The sequence below is a fragment of the Musa acuminata genome, chromosome BXJ1-7 (assembly GCF_036884655.1).
Source record: "Musa acuminata AAA Group cultivar baxijiao chromosome BXJ1-7, Cavendish_Baxijiao_AAA, whole genome shotgun sequence".
Classification (NCBI taxonomy): Eukaryota; Viridiplantae; Streptophyta; class Magnoliopsida; order Zingiberales; family Musaceae; genus Musa; species Musa acuminata.
The window spans coordinates 10,727,715-10,742,898 of NC_088333.1; the positions used below are offsets into that span (position 1 = coordinate 10,727,715).

At 40.6% G+C, this 15,184-nt stretch overlaps 3 protein-coding genes and 1 long non-coding RNA gene across 4 annotated transcripts; 3 read left to right on the plus strand and 1 right to left on the minus strand.

Moving 5' to 3' along the window:
• The first annotated feature begins 406 nt into the window (after positions 1-406).
• LOC135679931 (uncharacterized) lies at positions 407-3,872 on the plus strand. Its single transcript, XR_010515369.1, has 3 exons — positions 407-822; positions 934-1,060; positions 3,335-3,872. It is a non-coding gene; the product is annotated as an uncharacterized LOC135679931 (long non-coding RNA).
• Positions 3,873-5,962: 2,090 nt separating this feature from the next.
• Positions 5,963-7,870, minus strand: LOC135679932 (E3 ubiquitin-protein ligase CCNB1IP1 homolog). The gene is made up of 7 exons (XM_065193915.1): positions 7,801-7,870; positions 7,629-7,701; positions 7,374-7,419; positions 7,259-7,289; positions 6,766-7,021; positions 6,507-6,646; positions 5,963-6,309 (listed from the first exon to the last, which is right to left on the minus strand). Exons 1-7 carry the CDS (start codon positions 7,868-7,870, stop codon positions 6,020-6,022), a joined length of 906 nt encoding a protein of 301 aa, XP_065049987.1. The 3' UTR covers positions 5,963-6,019.
• A 1,316-nt stretch (positions 7,871-9,186) lies between these two features.
• Positions 9,187-10,590, plus strand: LOC135678769 (uncharacterized). The gene has a single exon (XM_065191910.1). The coding sequence runs from the start codon at positions 9,291-9,293 to the stop codon at positions 10,191-10,193; it is 903 nt and encodes a 300-aa protein (XP_065047982.1). The 5' UTR covers positions 9,187-9,290; the 3' UTR covers positions 10,194-10,590.
• A 193-nt stretch (positions 10,591-10,783) lies between these two features.
• LOC135678768 (uncharacterized) lies at positions 10,784-14,801 on the plus strand. The gene is made up of 5 exons (XM_065191909.1): positions 10,784-11,109; positions 11,855-12,700; positions 13,353-13,553; positions 13,665-13,860; positions 14,433-14,801. The coding sequence occupies exons 1-5, from the start codon at positions 10,963-10,965 to the stop codon at positions 14,612-14,614; spliced, it is 1,572 nt and encodes a 523-aa protein (XP_065047981.1). The 5' UTR covers positions 10,784-10,962; the 3' UTR covers positions 14,615-14,801.
• Positions 14,802-15,184: the final 383 nt, after the last annotated feature.

Genomic DNA, 15,184 nt, shown 5'->3' on the forward strand with positions numbered 1-15,184 from the left:
CGCGGGGTCCAGCGATCCTCTCTCAACTCAAGGGCGGGTGGCGAAGGTAGTTTTCCTCGCCCACGACAGCGTCGGTTTTCTTTTCTCTCTCTTTCTTTGTCTCGAAAAGGACAGCGTCAGGCTCCCGCAGGCGCGGACAGTGGGGCCCGCAGTTCGGTGGTCCTGTCCCGTCGCCCGCGACCACCAACCCCGAGCCGGGTACGCCGAACCCAACGGCCCCGACCCGAGTGCCCGCACCACACGACCGGGACCCACCCCCACCTGCACACGTGATTGGGCAGTTGGGGGGTGCCGTAGCATAGCGGAGCGGGGGTGAGGGCACGAGCGTGAAGAAGCGGGCGGGCGTGACGGGCAACGTCATCGGGCGGAGGAGTGGCGGTGGAGGTGGGCGAAAGCGAGACTGACGCCGGTGGTGTTGGTTTTCCCCTGCGGTAAATCGACGTTACGAGCTGGGGCACAGGAAATGAATGAATGCGACGGGGAGGGAGAGAGGGTGATGCGATCGGCCTGCTGCCAAAACAGTACGGAGATGTGACAGGAGGGGAGCCAGGAATAAGACTATTGATTGCTAGACGCCACGGAAGACTATACACGGCCTGTCACCTCCTCCACTCCCTGTTGGACAGCAACCTTGGAGGGCGGGCTCAGCGCCACTGCTTCTACAGCTTTGGGATGTGTTCCAGTGGGACTCTTTTACATGACAACATCGAAGAAAGCACCGTCGCGGCAAACTCAATATGCGTCGTCGCCGTGGAACTCGTGTACACCGAAGCCAGCTCGGTCGATGAGGGGTGCAAGAGCTGCGTCCCGAACGCTGAAGACGTAAGACCCATTTCAAGCTCGGGGTTACTTTTGGGTGTGCAAGTACGTGAAAGGTTGGTGTACGTAGCAAGACAGGCGAGTCCATGATGTGTTCGCTGTTTTGCCTGACAGAAAGGGGAGGCTCACACGCGCTGTTCTTTCCACCGGGGGTAGGGGTCTACTCGTCAATGATGAACCGCCGAGGGGGGGAGGGGCTTCGCATCCTGCAGTCAGTCGTGGGACTGAGATGCGCAGTGAGGTATGTTCTCACCTAGTCCTGCGTTATCTCAGAATTAAATATGCACTCTTGCTGGTAATTATAGCTATAGGAACAAACAAATGCTGTTGTCCTGCTCAGGAGTCCATGTGAAGAAAGCCGGAGTGTAGATTATTACTGTCCATTTCTCAGTACAGTGAAAAGCAAGATTCTTAGTGGCCCAAGATCAACATCAAAAGTCGAAGAACCAGCCATATATTATTTATTATATGGCTTGGTTTACGTACAAGATGCAAACTACAAAAGACATACTTGTGGGGTGCATGTTCTTTTCTAAACCTTAACAACTATGACATGCTTTGTAATGGAGCAAAAGAGAGACATTAGGAAAACTATTTGGTAGTTGTCCTGTTCAAGCAAGAGATTGTCCTAAATCCTAATGAGGATGTCTAAGAAGCTTTCGAGTCCTTGTCCTAAGGAATCTACATTCAATAACATGGAGGTTGGCAGTAGTTTATTTGTACAAATTAAAGAAAAGAAAGATACAATTCCAAAAGGTAGACAGCAACAAATTTATAGTTCATCAAGAGAATCTTGAAAAATCTTCTTCTTACTAACATAAAATGTTCCTCTGATCTCCTTTGTGCCCTAAAAGGCATGTGGAATTTGCACAGAAGTATTTCATTTATCATTTCTTTTTCCTCCTTACTTTGCAAGACACAATGTTGAGTGTAGCAGAGATGTGAATAAGATACTGCCGTATGGTCATAGTATTTAAGGGAAAGGGACTATCAATAAACTTGAGTTCTTGGTTCCATAATAAAAGGGCAAAATAAGGTTTCATGGCATCCTACATGTCATCATGGTCAGATGGTCCAGAGTTATACAAATATATGCACATTAGACATATATTGTAGATAAAGTCATTAATTGTTCATGTCATATGTATTGAAGCTACAGAAACCAGAATAAAAGAAAAAGTCATTTAGAATCACTAGTAGTCGGATTAATGATGTATAATTAATTACATTGAGAGAAAACTGCAAGTAGAATCAGTACAATGGAGCAGAAGCATTACTTGAGAAATCACTTTGTCACTATAAATAAAGATGTAAACTGTACCATCCAGTTTATTGAAGCCAGAAATACATAAATATGTCACTGTACCATTTAACACACCTAAGAGATGGAATGAAACATTCATAAATTATTTCCAGATACACTCTACCAAATATCCTATACTTGGTATAGGATATAAATCTACTATACTTCTTGTTGACAAAATAAATCAATCTTTTTACACCAAATATGTACTTAATGTTAAAGGTCTTACAGTCATCTAACCACTGAAGCTATATCATAAAATTCTGTGTGTATAAGAAGTGTGTGTGATGATATAGGATCTTTTTTTTGTCACAATATATTATCTTCATCTTCATGTTGCAATCAATATATTATAGTTCTTGAGAATTCTGTGGGGAATGAAGTCCTTCAACAACACTAAAATTTTTTTGGCCCTCCTCAGTAACCAATGTTTATCTATTTTTATGATGTTAACGAAGCTTGTTATTGAAGTCCATCTGATCTCATCTTCTATTGCCCTCATCAAGGTTGAAGATTGTGATTGGATGCTCCTCATGATCTATTTTTTGTTTTGTTAAATTATTTTATCATGGTTCAACATCAAATAAACTGAATCAACATTACGGAGACCTGCATTCTCATGCATGGTTTTGAATAAAAGAAACAAGCTAGGAATTCTCTTTTCAATCCTGACTCTTCCACCTTAGTCGCTTTGCTTTCGACCAACGCAAATTTGTTAAAATCTTCATAATTGCTATCATTGTGTTATAGTTAGTTTATTTGTGGATGCATTCCATTGAGTAGATGTAGATTGGAAGAGCATGATCACATTTACAATATTCCATAGTTCCTAGTATGTATATATGGAACACGAAGAAATCCTAATCGAATGTATCCGAAACTGTCAAAGCTGAACTTGATCCATTTGAGTAAATTTGAGATTTGTTAGCTATTTATTAAGCCTTCTCTGTCAGAATAATTCTGTGAATTTTTTGTCACCTAATGCTGCAAAAGAGTGTCTTCGGGTGGGAATCTGAAAACCATAGAAAGAGGATGCAATCACATAACCCAAAAACATAATGAAGAGACGAAACCAATCAAATCCTTAAAACACAGTCTCATTAGAACAAAGAGTTATTATGTCTCTGAACCAAGTTGGTCATGTTATGTCCTTTTCACCATTTATCTCTGACGCTAACTGAGTGCTCATGGCTTGTGTGTCCTCCTGTTCAGATACTTGTTGGACAAAGTAAAACGTACATGCAAGATTTCAAAAGGCCTGCAGCTCTATTCAAGTTGAAGGTTACAATTACATGCGGACATCCGGAGACGGAAATCGACAAAGTTTCGCTGAAAGAAAGATTGAAAAGGAGGCCACCGTACCAACAATTACAGACCACGAAAGGCTCAAATGGGTGGAGTTAATCTTCATAAAATCCTATAACTTGTACGGTTCCAATTGAAGGGCTTCTCCACGATGTCACCGGAAGGATTGCCAGAGAGAGAAAGAAAGTTAAATCAGACATGCATTTACTGCAAGAGAGGTAGAGCAAAGTTGGCTTTCTAGTATGTCTTCATTGTACAGCCATATCCTGTCACATCTTGACCTTGTCTTCCGTTCACAAGAATCCTAGAAGACCACACACTCAAACCAATGACATGACATTTAAATGCATGTCATCATTGTCTTATGAATCGATAACCAAGTTGGGTATGCACATACGATTTTGTTTTGCAAGATCACGAACGTATGATTGTGCCAAGGTTTTAATGAGCAAAAATTTGGTTGTGATTCATTATCACTGTACAAAATGATGATGTGCGAATTTGTGGTTGCAGATTCTTCCTAGTTTGTATCCCAACAAGCGATCAGTGTAGGTGAGAAAAGCAATGAAAAGGACTCTGAAATTAAGGATTGGTTAGTGCATTATCGCACAAGTGATAGGTTTCGGATTTGAATGCCATGTGTAGAAGTTATGTATAATACTATTTGATATAATAATTTTTTATTAAAAAATAATTAATCAAAAGAAGCTTTTGAGACTTTCATTACAGAATTTATTGGGAGACATGTGGGGGAAGTGATTATTTAGGATTTGAGAAGTCACATACTTTGTGATTAGGATTCCCAAAAAAATCAGTAGGAAAACCTTCACTTCCACTTGTAGATATCTCATGTGGTAAATAATTGTACTAGTATATCTCATGAAATGGGCAAAGGAAATGCTCCAAAAAGCTTGAAGAATAATAGAAAAAGTATATATATATGTATGTATGTATATAATGTCCTCTATTGTGAACATTGAAAACAAATGATTAGAAAGTTCCATTACAGATGATCAGTTTAAACAAAAGTTTCATGTGAAGTATGTATGAGATGCACATAACACATGTTCTTGAGATGGCGGCTGGATTTCTTGCACTTAGAGACAAAGCAAATTTCCATCATTTTTCGTGTTAATTACGCTTTAATTAAACAAGAGTTTACTAGTGTTCTTAATTCTGAGAGTACTGCATGTATGCCAAGTCAACAATTTATACGATCCAAAAGAATTGTGCATATGATGAGTTACACAGGTCCGATAAAACGTATATAAATCTCTTTTTTACATATTCGTAATTGTTCTGCATTTATATTTTGGCTTTTAATCTGCAAATATATGTATTGCGTTCGATGATCATCTGTCAATTATTCATGCCAACAATATAGAAGAAGCTACTATTTTACCTTGGAAAGCTTGAATCACGTTGATGCAGCCAACCTGACCTCTATAAACACGCTAACTTTGACATATCGTACTGCTCCGGCAAGTCGGGATCAACTGCATGTATGTTTCATGAATCAGAATCAATTCCTAATCATCTTAGAGAGAGATAAATAAGTCAAACTCTAAACGCCACTATATGCAAAATGAGGCTCCCTTCCATCCAAAAATTCAAGAACTCTGCATCAAATAATTTTTAGGTATATACAAAAAAAAAAACCTTGATACAAGTCACCTGAGCTGTTTCCTTGGTACTATATAAATTAAACTGATTTATGTTGCTATAAGAAAAATAATAAATGGATATTTAAGTTTCAATTAAAAAGGTACGGAGGAGGATTACAAGGTACTACTAATCCAAGGATTAAAGACGAGAATAAAGATAATATCCGAGGTGAAAATAAAAAAACTGTATCGAACAGATAATCTTGAACTTGGATTCTAAACTTACTTAGGTTCTTTATTCAATACTCTAGACCTGAGTGATTTGCACGCCTGGAAACTATACCTATGAAGAAGAGGAAAACACCTTAAATTATGATAAAATTATCTTATCGTAAACCTTTGGAGGTTTCCAATGCAATGAATCTACAGATATATAAAAGTACATAGTTTATAGATTCACCACTTTTTGTTATGATAATTTCAACCTAGAAATTTACTTTTTCCATCCATCAATTTCTTTTCCAAGTAGGCCCTTCTATTTCAATATGTGAAAATGAGCTCAGGAAAATAAATTCATTTACATAAAACGTCAGCTAAACCCACTTTGTATTCAGTTTATTAGTGATCTAAGTTCAAGGAGGAATTCACTAAGAGATCATCGAAGCTAAGAGTCATATAAAAATGAGTGTAAGAATATTCTCTTTTCATCAGCAACATCCTCACGCTTCTTTTTTTGTACTTTTAAATACTTCTACAAAGCCAGCTTAAAATTGAATCTTTCTATTGAAACACCATAAGGAAACTTTTACCATCAAACAATCACCGGAGGATGCAAAGAGCAGAAACAAGAGGGACTGCTTATAGAATCAAATAAAGCTTTCAGGTCCTAAAAGGAACAGCAAGTAAGAAGCAACAGAAAACGTACCTACCAAGATATGCAAGTCGCAAAGGACTTGTTTTGTCTCTCGCTGGGGAGGCAGCAAGAGCTTCACGTGAACAAGCGAGCATGATTGCGTGAAAGCTGGGGCCGCTTCATTGGTGAAATTATGAGATCATGGAGAGTAGTCGCTGCAGGATTGTTTGCAGCAGCTCCGAATGGAGGGCGTGGCTGTCTCCGTGTTCCAGAACCAACAGGACCAGGTGCTGCTTTTGCTGGTGAGCCACCAGAGAGGTCAAAGGCTTCCAAATTAGCGGTCTTCGTTGAAGGCCACATCTCTCTCCGTCCTGGAGTTTCAGGAGTAAAAACCGATTGATCTGCGACAAATAAATCATCTGGTACTTTTTGGAGAGAGCTCAACAAAAGTTTCATCAGCTCTCTGCTTGATTGTATGATAAAAATGAATGAAACTATTCGACTAGTTTTGAAATATTGGTATGCGATATTTAAAACTAAAAGTAAGCTTCTAATAAAGCAATTAGAAAATCTTATATCTGCTATTGGATAAAATGCAACCTGCATAGGTATTCCCTACCACCCATCATGTTAGTCATTCCGGAGAACAACTCTGGCTCGGCTCCAGGGAAGAAGCTGTTTGCTGGTTGGATTGCTGAACGCTTCACAGACTCATACTCACTTCTTAGTTGATCATACATCTCATCAAGTTTCCTCTTCTGCCTGGTTTTCATATAATTAACCTGTTAGAACCTGAGCCATCCATAAATAAACCAAAATAAAAACAGTGGGGAGGTGAAACATAGGATATCAGACTTAGATAAGCACCAGTGTAAATCAACCTGGATTTTTCGGCATATTTTTCCTGTAGTTCTTGCTTATCTTTGGACAGGCTTTCGATCTCTTGTTCCATCATTTGGCACCTTTTGGCCATTTTCTGATATGCAGTTTGAATTTGCTCCAATTTCTCTGTGAACTTTTCTTGCATGACCTCACATTTCTGCTTGCACTGCCCAACAATCTTCTTCATCTTGTAATTCATCTCAAGTTCCTGTTGCCCAATATAGAACATCACACTCCTATATGCGCTCTTCATGACTGAGTGGAATGGAGTCAAGAAAGCAACAGGAGAAAGTTTTCTTCTAAATTTTTACTATGTAACCATTATTTTCATCCCAGTGTAAAGCCCCATCTGGTTTGAAGGCTGTCCTATGGATCAGAGAATTATCAAGGCCTCTCCTACATGAAATCACACAAGCTTTCAAATCCAAACACAAATTCAGTTTAGAAAGCCACTGAATCAAAAAATGATTAATTTAAAAGGTCATAGGATACGTATTTGTGGAGAAACTCCAGCCATTGCCATCTGCAGTGGAAGGATGCGGAGAAAGGTTTAATTGAACCAAAGATGTATAATGTTGATATTTCAGGTAACAAAAGCAAATCTTACATTTATCCATTCATTGCCAGGATTTATGTCAACTGGTCTCATAAGACTGATAAGCAAACACGTGTGGTTAATCATAGTAGTGGCAAAAGAAGCAATGACAAGCACTACAAACTGGAATAAACATATGCATGAAAGTAAAAACCTTCCTATATAGAACAAAAACGTTGATTAATTTGCAAAAAAAAAACATTGAATGATATTAATTAGTGTACAATAAACACTTAACACAAAGAAAGCTTTAAGAAAGACCTTCACCTTTTGGAGAGTACTTGATCACAAATTGGACAAGCAGCATCACTGCTTAGTATCTTGCTTGCATCCTCATTGCCTTTTAACGTAGTTAAGGATATTGACTATGCACAGCTACATTGTAAACTGCTCCACATCTAGTTAAAGCTGGTTATTCTTTAAAATATGTGTTGGATACAATATAGATGACCACAGGTGGTCGACACAGCTCGCCCTTCCAATTCCCTCCAACAAGCATTACACCTCATCACAGCTCTTAATATCAAATACCAATTGCACAATGTTGAGAAACTCCACCGCCAGCAATGTTAAGACAGAGCCCTGTAGAAGATTAAATTTCCACAATGTGATAAAAAAACAAAAGGACTCCTTTCTTCTTATCCACTGTGAATGACAGATCGAAAAATCACTGGAGATTGGTTGGACATTGTGACCAAAAGGTAAAAAGTTCAGGACAAACAATAAAAAGTAGGATTTTTGCAATATATGAAAACCTATAATTAGTCCTTGAATAACAAACTTTCTTCATGCAAGTAACAATTGGAAGCTTATCATGATACGTGCATTAGAAGACTATCTAAAAGGAACTAATGCACTTATCTTCTCTTTCTCAAACGAAACATTGGAGATAAAATTAAATGTTTGCATCACACATTACAGTTGTCAATTGCCGCTCTAAACAGTGAGTATCAGATAACAATCACAAACCATCTAATCTCTTCTTCCAGAATTTACAGAGAACATAAGGTGAAAAACACAGATTTATGGCAAAATACATGAATCTGCCAATCCCAGACCACGTGCTCGTGTACCAAAACTTCAAATTAACCCTAAAGCTTAGCAAAGAAAGATTACAAATTAACCCTACAAAAAGGTTTGTGAGAAGAGAACTTCCTCCGATCATAAACGGATATTCGATCCGATCGCAGGAAACCCATTCGATCGAACCTTTAACAGAGAAAAATATATCGACAATTGATAGAATTAGGCTATACATCTGACGCCCATATGATTGAGGAAATTTGATATGGAGATCAACCTGTAAAAATCGAAGAGGAAGGACTTCCAGACAGCGGAATCACGTCGGGGAATACCTGGAGGAATCGCCTCGCCGTTTTGATTTGATCCGCGTGGGAGGGGAGGAAGAGACGGGGGTCGAGATTCGAAATGTTTGGCGGTAATCACACTAATTGAAGCCTGGCCCAGTTATATGAAGGGGCTATCGGGTCCAGTCCGCCCACGATCCGATAAGCTTTTGGATGCCGGTGGACTCGAGGATCCATGTTCGAGTCGGATTCTTAGGATATACGGCTTTCCCCAGCATTATTTGCAGTTGCTGCGCAAGCTCTTCCACGTCAGTTAACGTGCGCACACTGATGACACCTGTCGCGGAAATCTTCGCCTGCCCGGTGAATCCTCGCGAAAGCGATGCCAGCTCATTCCAGCAATGAACTCTGGTAGGAGGCACACCTTTTTTCGACCGTTACAGCACCTATTCAAAACTCCGAACCTTTCTCGACCGTTGAAAGTATCAGCCCCCTCCCACACCTTCTTTCCAAGTCAAATAAAGTAACCAAGCACAGAAGGACGCCCATCTCTGGTCTTCCTCTTCGTCTTCCTTCTCCTCTTCGTGCCTTAAAGTGCGACAGGAGGAGAGGAACACAAGAAATGGTCTCCAAAACCCCCCCGAAGTCCATCCGCCGCAGCACCAGCAACAGCAAGAGGAAGTGCAGTAAGTCCTCATCCCCCCTCAAGGCCGCCATCGACCGCTCCGTCCGCTCCTGCCGCCGCCGCCTCGTCAAGATCTTCTCCCGCCTCGCTATCCTCGGCCGTTCCGCTTCCAACACCCCCAACCCCCACAAGCTCGGCTTCCGCCGCCTCAGCACCACCACCGTCAAAGGACCCCCGCAGCCACCTTCGCCACCGGCCGCGGCAGCCCCGCTCCCTCCGCCGTCGTTCCCGGAGAAAAAGACCGTCTTTTTGGACCTCGACGAGACCCTGGTCCACTCCCGCACCGACCCCCCACCCGAGCGCTACGACTTCGCGGTCCACCCCTCCATCGACGGCCGCGTCGTCCCCTTCTACGTCCTCAAGCGGCCGGGCGCCGACGAGCTGCTCAGGGCGGCAGCCAAAGCCTTCGAGGTGATCGTGTTCACCGCGGGGCTGAGGGAGTACGCCTCGCTCGTGCTCGACCGCCTCGATCCGGGCGGGGAGCTCATATCCCACCGGCTGTACCGGGACTCATGCAAGGAGATGGAGGGGAAGCTGGTTAAGGATCTGTCGGTGGTAGGGAGGGCCTTGGACCGGGCGGTGCTGGTGGACGACAACCCGAACGCCTACGCGCTGCAGCCGGAGAATGCACTGCAGGTGGCCCCCTTCTCCGACGATCTCGCCGACCAGGAGCTCCGCAAGGTGATGAAGTTCTTCGAGGTGGCGGTGCTTTTCGAGGACATGCGGGACGCGGTGGCTTATTATCGCTCCGAGTACGCGGATCGCAAGTTGCTGGCAGCCGTCACAACAGTATCAAAGTTGCCGACTGATGAGCATCCGAGATTGCCGGTGATGAGCTAGTATCATCGGAGGAGATGGCGAACGGCCCTCAGGTTCTTCCTGAACTTGCTGTTCATCGTGATAGAAATCTAGGTTTCTCTGGTGGAAAATTTGATGCATTTCTGCAATGCTCGCAGCAAAGAATGCGATTTGACGATTGTGTTGTTCATCAAAACAAATCTATCCATTACAACTCTGCCGTCGTAGGATCTTCTAAACGCTATATTTAAATTAAAGTTGTAATGGAATGCTTTTTGCAAGGGAAGTCTCCACCTTTCTCAGTGGATTTTGATGATACTTTATTGACCATATCCTTAATATACGTATGGATCTTTCGAACACAGATAAAAAAGAGCTTCTCACGCTGATATGATTCTCACGTAAAGAGTATATATACTATCAATGTGTATCAAAAGGGGTGTGACCCGAAGACGGAATTGGGTCAAAATTAATTAGGCCCAAAGTTGACCCAACGGTTCGTGAATTGGGTCAAGACTCAACAGTCGACTTTGACTTCGCGCGCAGCGTCTCCCATTTTGCTTCGTGTCATACACCGCACGTGACATGTTTTATGCTCTACTTTATACATAGTATGTACGGTTTCTGCTACGGTTGGCCTGTGAATAGGTATTGGTTTCTTTTAGGGAAAGATTACCTTCACACCTCGAACTCTTGTGCGATTCCCCAATCCCTAATTCCCTTTCGATATCGGACTCGTCTCTTAATCGTCCTCGATCGATGAACGATTTCTGGTGAGTGGACACGCTTTCGTTTGTTTCATCGGTTCTCGATGGTTGGGTGCAACAATCTCTACCCTGTAATCGAGGTCGAAGAACCGATGTCGTCCCGCACAACCTTGATGTCCATGGAGGCGATCGATCCTGGGCTCTCTGATGTTGCTAAGCCAGGACCGGAGGTTACCCCTTCATCCCCCGAGGTGATGACTTTCGTCCCTATCTTCTCTCTTTGATCATATATCATTACTTTTGCAAAAAGAAGAAATTGTTTGAGCCTATTTGTTGGTTTCATATTTGGCGAATTGAGGAAGGAGGTATTTTGAGTTTCTACTGTGAAAATTATTGGCGATTTGTTTAAAGATCATATATCTAGATATATTATATATATTACTGTGAAAATTCGGGTCGTTGATGGTTTCATATGTTTGCCCTTAGTGCAACATTGCTTTGGGCAGATATTGTGCGGTGATTCTATGACTTTAAGTTTCGACTGCACTACAGTTCATGGTAGTAATGCCCTCTCGGTCGAGCCGAAGGGTTTCGACGTACAAGTTATTATGGATAATATTATATTTTACATTCTCCATCATTTTTTTTGCTTCTGTTCATTTATTTTTCAGTTGCTTGAAAGTTGAAGTGCAGGGTGTTGTGAGTAACTTTTATAAGTTTATATTGACAGTTTAAGTTTTTCGGATTGTCATAGTGTTCAGAAACATATATTCAATAGATTATACAAGCATCCTCTTATTTATTAGAATTCTGTAAGATTTTAGAACAATTATACATTTATTTCATGAGTATTCAGAATAATGTCAAAATCCACCAAACAGAAATTGACACCTACAAATAATATCTCTATGATTTCAGCATCATGTCTTAAAAGCTTAAATCTGTATACGACTGTTGTTTGTTGATGCTCGTGGCTATAAATCTAAATTTGAATAGATACCTGACCGAATGGAGGGCAGCCACAACAATAGCTCTTCATCCAAGACTGAAAAACCATACATTTCAGAAATGGTTCAGGATCCTGCAGCACAAAAATCAGGCAAATATTTCTATTATGATTCTCCACTTTATGAAGAAAGCGGCTACTGGATACCTGTCTCTGTTCCTCCCATGCTAGAAGGTGACCATGATGAATGGAGCAAGGGACTCCATTCCGATGGTGGGTACTTCCCTGAGGGAGAATTCAGTTGGGACCAGTTTTCTGGAGAAGATAAGGAGATGACCATGTGGGATGTGGTTTCTGAGATGCTTATTGTGGCCCGTGGCAAAGTGAGTGTCCTTACTTCAGGTGAACTAAGGAGTTGCAGGGTGTCTTGCATATCAGATCTCTTACAAGAAACTTGGAAAGAGATGGCTAATACACTTGCGGAGGCTAACTTTGGGCAAAGCAACGAAATTCTTGAAACAAAGCCACCAAAGTGGTTGTCTGACAGTGCTGCAGCTGCTTGCATGTTGTGCAACATTCACTTTCATCCAATCATGTGTTCACGGCATCATTGCCGGTTTTGTGGTGGGATATTTTGCAATGATTGCTCCAAAGGAAGAAGCTTGTTGCCTCCAAAGTTCAGAATTTCAGACCCCCAACGGGTTTGTGATGTTTGTTGTGTCCGTTTGGAGCCGATTCAGCCTTACTTAATGGATCAGGTTAGTCATGCTTCACAGCTTCCAACACATGATTTGACAGACCTCAGCACCCTGCGGTCATGGTTGAACTTCCCATGGGGACGGACTATGGAGTATGAGATTTACAAGGCAGCAAATATAATTCATGGTTACAATAAGGTAAATTCTATTCTCTAATGGCACTGCAATATAATTTAGGTGTATTTTGCTCAGACAATCTGATAGTAAGATTTTTCACATGTGAATTGCTGCCTTGTCTTGTTTGCATGTTTTTTGGTTTGATGGTGATTTTAACATCTAGTATTTGCACTGGCATGGGCTTAGTTTGAGAACTAAAACAATGCAGTTGATTAGATTTTGAACAGAGTATAGTTTAATCACACTCGTTGTTTATCCAATTTCTTTGTTTCTTGTATGTGTTGTTAAGTTTCTCAACTTAGCCTTAAAGATATATTTCCTTTTTCACTTATTTTCTTGTTTCCTTTCTGTCTAGCATGCAAAAAGTTTGCATTAGTGAAATCATTCATGTTTTAGCAGTCAGATAGTCTTATCATGACAATAAAACATTGAGTTGAAAAGACTAAAAAAAAAACTAGCTGAAATACAAGATATTCCTTTTTTTTGTGATACTGTATGTACTTCTTGTTATTTGAAACATCTTCTATAATTTATGAACTCTTCCAATGATTTCAGGAATGTGGTTTACATCTTTTTCTTGTAAGTTCTACTTAAGGTTACATGTCACATATTATTTTTGCACAACAATGGGCACTTCATGAGAAACTCAAAGCTTGCTATAAATTATTGCTAGGTGGGTTCACTGAAACCTGAGAAGTCCATTCCTGATGCTATTCTGAAAGAAGCAAGGGGCCTTGCAATACTGACTGTTGTTAATGTTGGATTAATGGTTACTTATAAAGTTGGGACTGGTCTTGTTGTTGCTCGTAGAGAGGATGGTTCTTGGTCTCCACCCTCTGCCATCTCTTCATTTGGTTGTGGATGGGGGGCCCAGGTTAGCATTTCTTTATGTTTAGCCTTATGTTTCAAAATATTATTGAATTGGAAAAACACTTGATATAAGGTGATGTATGCCTAAAATGATTGTTTGACATTTTCCCCACAGGCTGGAGGCGAGCTAACTGACTATGTAATTGTTTTGAGGAACAAAGATGCTGTCAGAATTTTTAGTGGCAGTGCACATTTATCAGTTGGTGCTGGATTGAGTGCAGCTGCAGGAATTGTCGGACGGACAGCTGAGGCTGATCTACGTGCAGGTGATGGCGGTCATGCTGCCTGTTATACATATAGCTGTAGTAAAGGTATGTTTCATGCAAATGTAGTCCTATACACTCTCTTTATTAGGAATCTCCTCCTTGGAATTTGCTCTTATAAAATATCATTTTAAGGTGAGCCATAAACCATGGATACTTTGATATTGATGTTTTTTAACACAAGGCATACTGTTTAGTTGTTCATCTATCATCATCCATTGAGCAAAGGTTCTGTCTTGTTTAATTCATACCACCTTAGCTTGTTTTGTTTAATTCATATCATCATCCATGGCCAATGATAGATACGAGGCATGCTTCGTGTACTTGTATAAATGGAAGAGGCTGCAAGCATTGGAAGCATTGGAATACTTGTATAGATGTCATCATTTTATTTGTTGCTGTTGGTGTATCTCTTATTTCTATTATGTTAGATACCATAGTTATCTCTGCATTTGTTGTTCTTCGTCCAATACCTTGGTATGGTCTTGTTCTGTTGAATTAGAGTAGAACTGAATAGAACCGTTATTGCTAGCATATCTAAGAGAATTGATATCATCTTATTACTTGTTATGCTAATGTTTAAGAGTTATATCATTACCATTGGGATTCTTGTGTTGCAGGTGCTTTCGTCGGTTGTGCACTCAATGGTAACATGGTTACGACTCGTACCTCAGAGAACTTGCGTTTCTATGGTGCTCCTGTCAAGGCATCAGACATACTTCTGGGGTCGATGCCAATGCCACCTGCAGCAGCCGTTCTCTACCGTGCTCTTTCGGATCTATTCCTTAAGCTGGAAAATTAGTTGGCCCCGATAAGATTTCGTGACCCCATTGTTCATTCTGGCTGTTTATCCTCCATTCTTTCGCTGTGTGTACAGAATTTGGCGGTTGATATGTATAACATTAAACATCATCCAACAAATTGAAAGCAACTTTAGTTATAAATACTCATATGTTCTCATTATTGTCAATGCATTCTTATTTGCCCAAGTATGTTTACTTTTATGGTTGTACATCACCCTTTTTTTTTTTTTCTCTCGAGTGATTGAGATGCAAAATTTATTACATGTGGTTTTGTAAGGATTTAATATTCGACTAGTGTGTTTTGATATTAAAATAATATATGAATAAGCGATCAAGATTTTCTAATAAGATTTCTTTTGAGTCTTGATAGATTTAAACTTAACTAAAAATATATTTAAATAATAAATAGAAAATTGACAAAATAGTTTTAAGTTATGTCACAAATTTGATCGTGCTCTACTTTCGTGGCTAATCAAGCTCACATCTAAGATTCAATTGATGTAGAGGCCCGTGCATCGTTATCACCCATTTGATTCCTAACCGGTATAACAATATTGTATTTATTTCCC

Excerpts from the sequence above, each read along its gene's own strand:
- LOC135679932 (XM_065193915.1), bottom strand. The coding sequence starts at position 7,870 with ATGAGGTGTAATGCTTGTTGGAGGGAATTGGAAGGGCGAGCTGTGTCG. Across the intron at positions 7,290-7,373 it reads CTGGCAATGAATGGATAAAT|ATGGCAATGGCTGGAGTTTC; the intron begins GTAAGATTTGCT and ends CTTCCACTGCAG. Across the intron at positions 6,310-6,506 it reads CGGAATGACTAACATGATGG|TACCAGATGATTTATTTGTC; the intron begins GTGGTAGGGAAT and ends CTCTCCAAAAAG.
- LOC135678768 (XM_065191909.1), top strand. The coding sequence starts at position 10,963 with ATGGTTGGGTGCAACAATCTCTACCCTGTAATCGAGGTCGAAGAACCG. Across the intron at positions 11,110-11,854 it reads TTACCCCTTCATCCCCCGAG|ATACCTGACCGAATGGAGGG; the intron begins GTGATGACTTTC and ends AAATTTGAATAG. Across the intron at positions 13,861-14,432 it reads TACATATAGCTGTAGTAAAG|GTGCTTTCGTCGGTTGTGCA; the intron begins GTATGTTTCATG and ends CTTGTGTTGCAG.
- LOC135678769 (XM_065191910.1), top strand. The coding sequence starts at position 9,291 with ATGGTCTCCAAAACCCCCCCGAAGTCCATCCGCCGCAGCACCAGCAAC.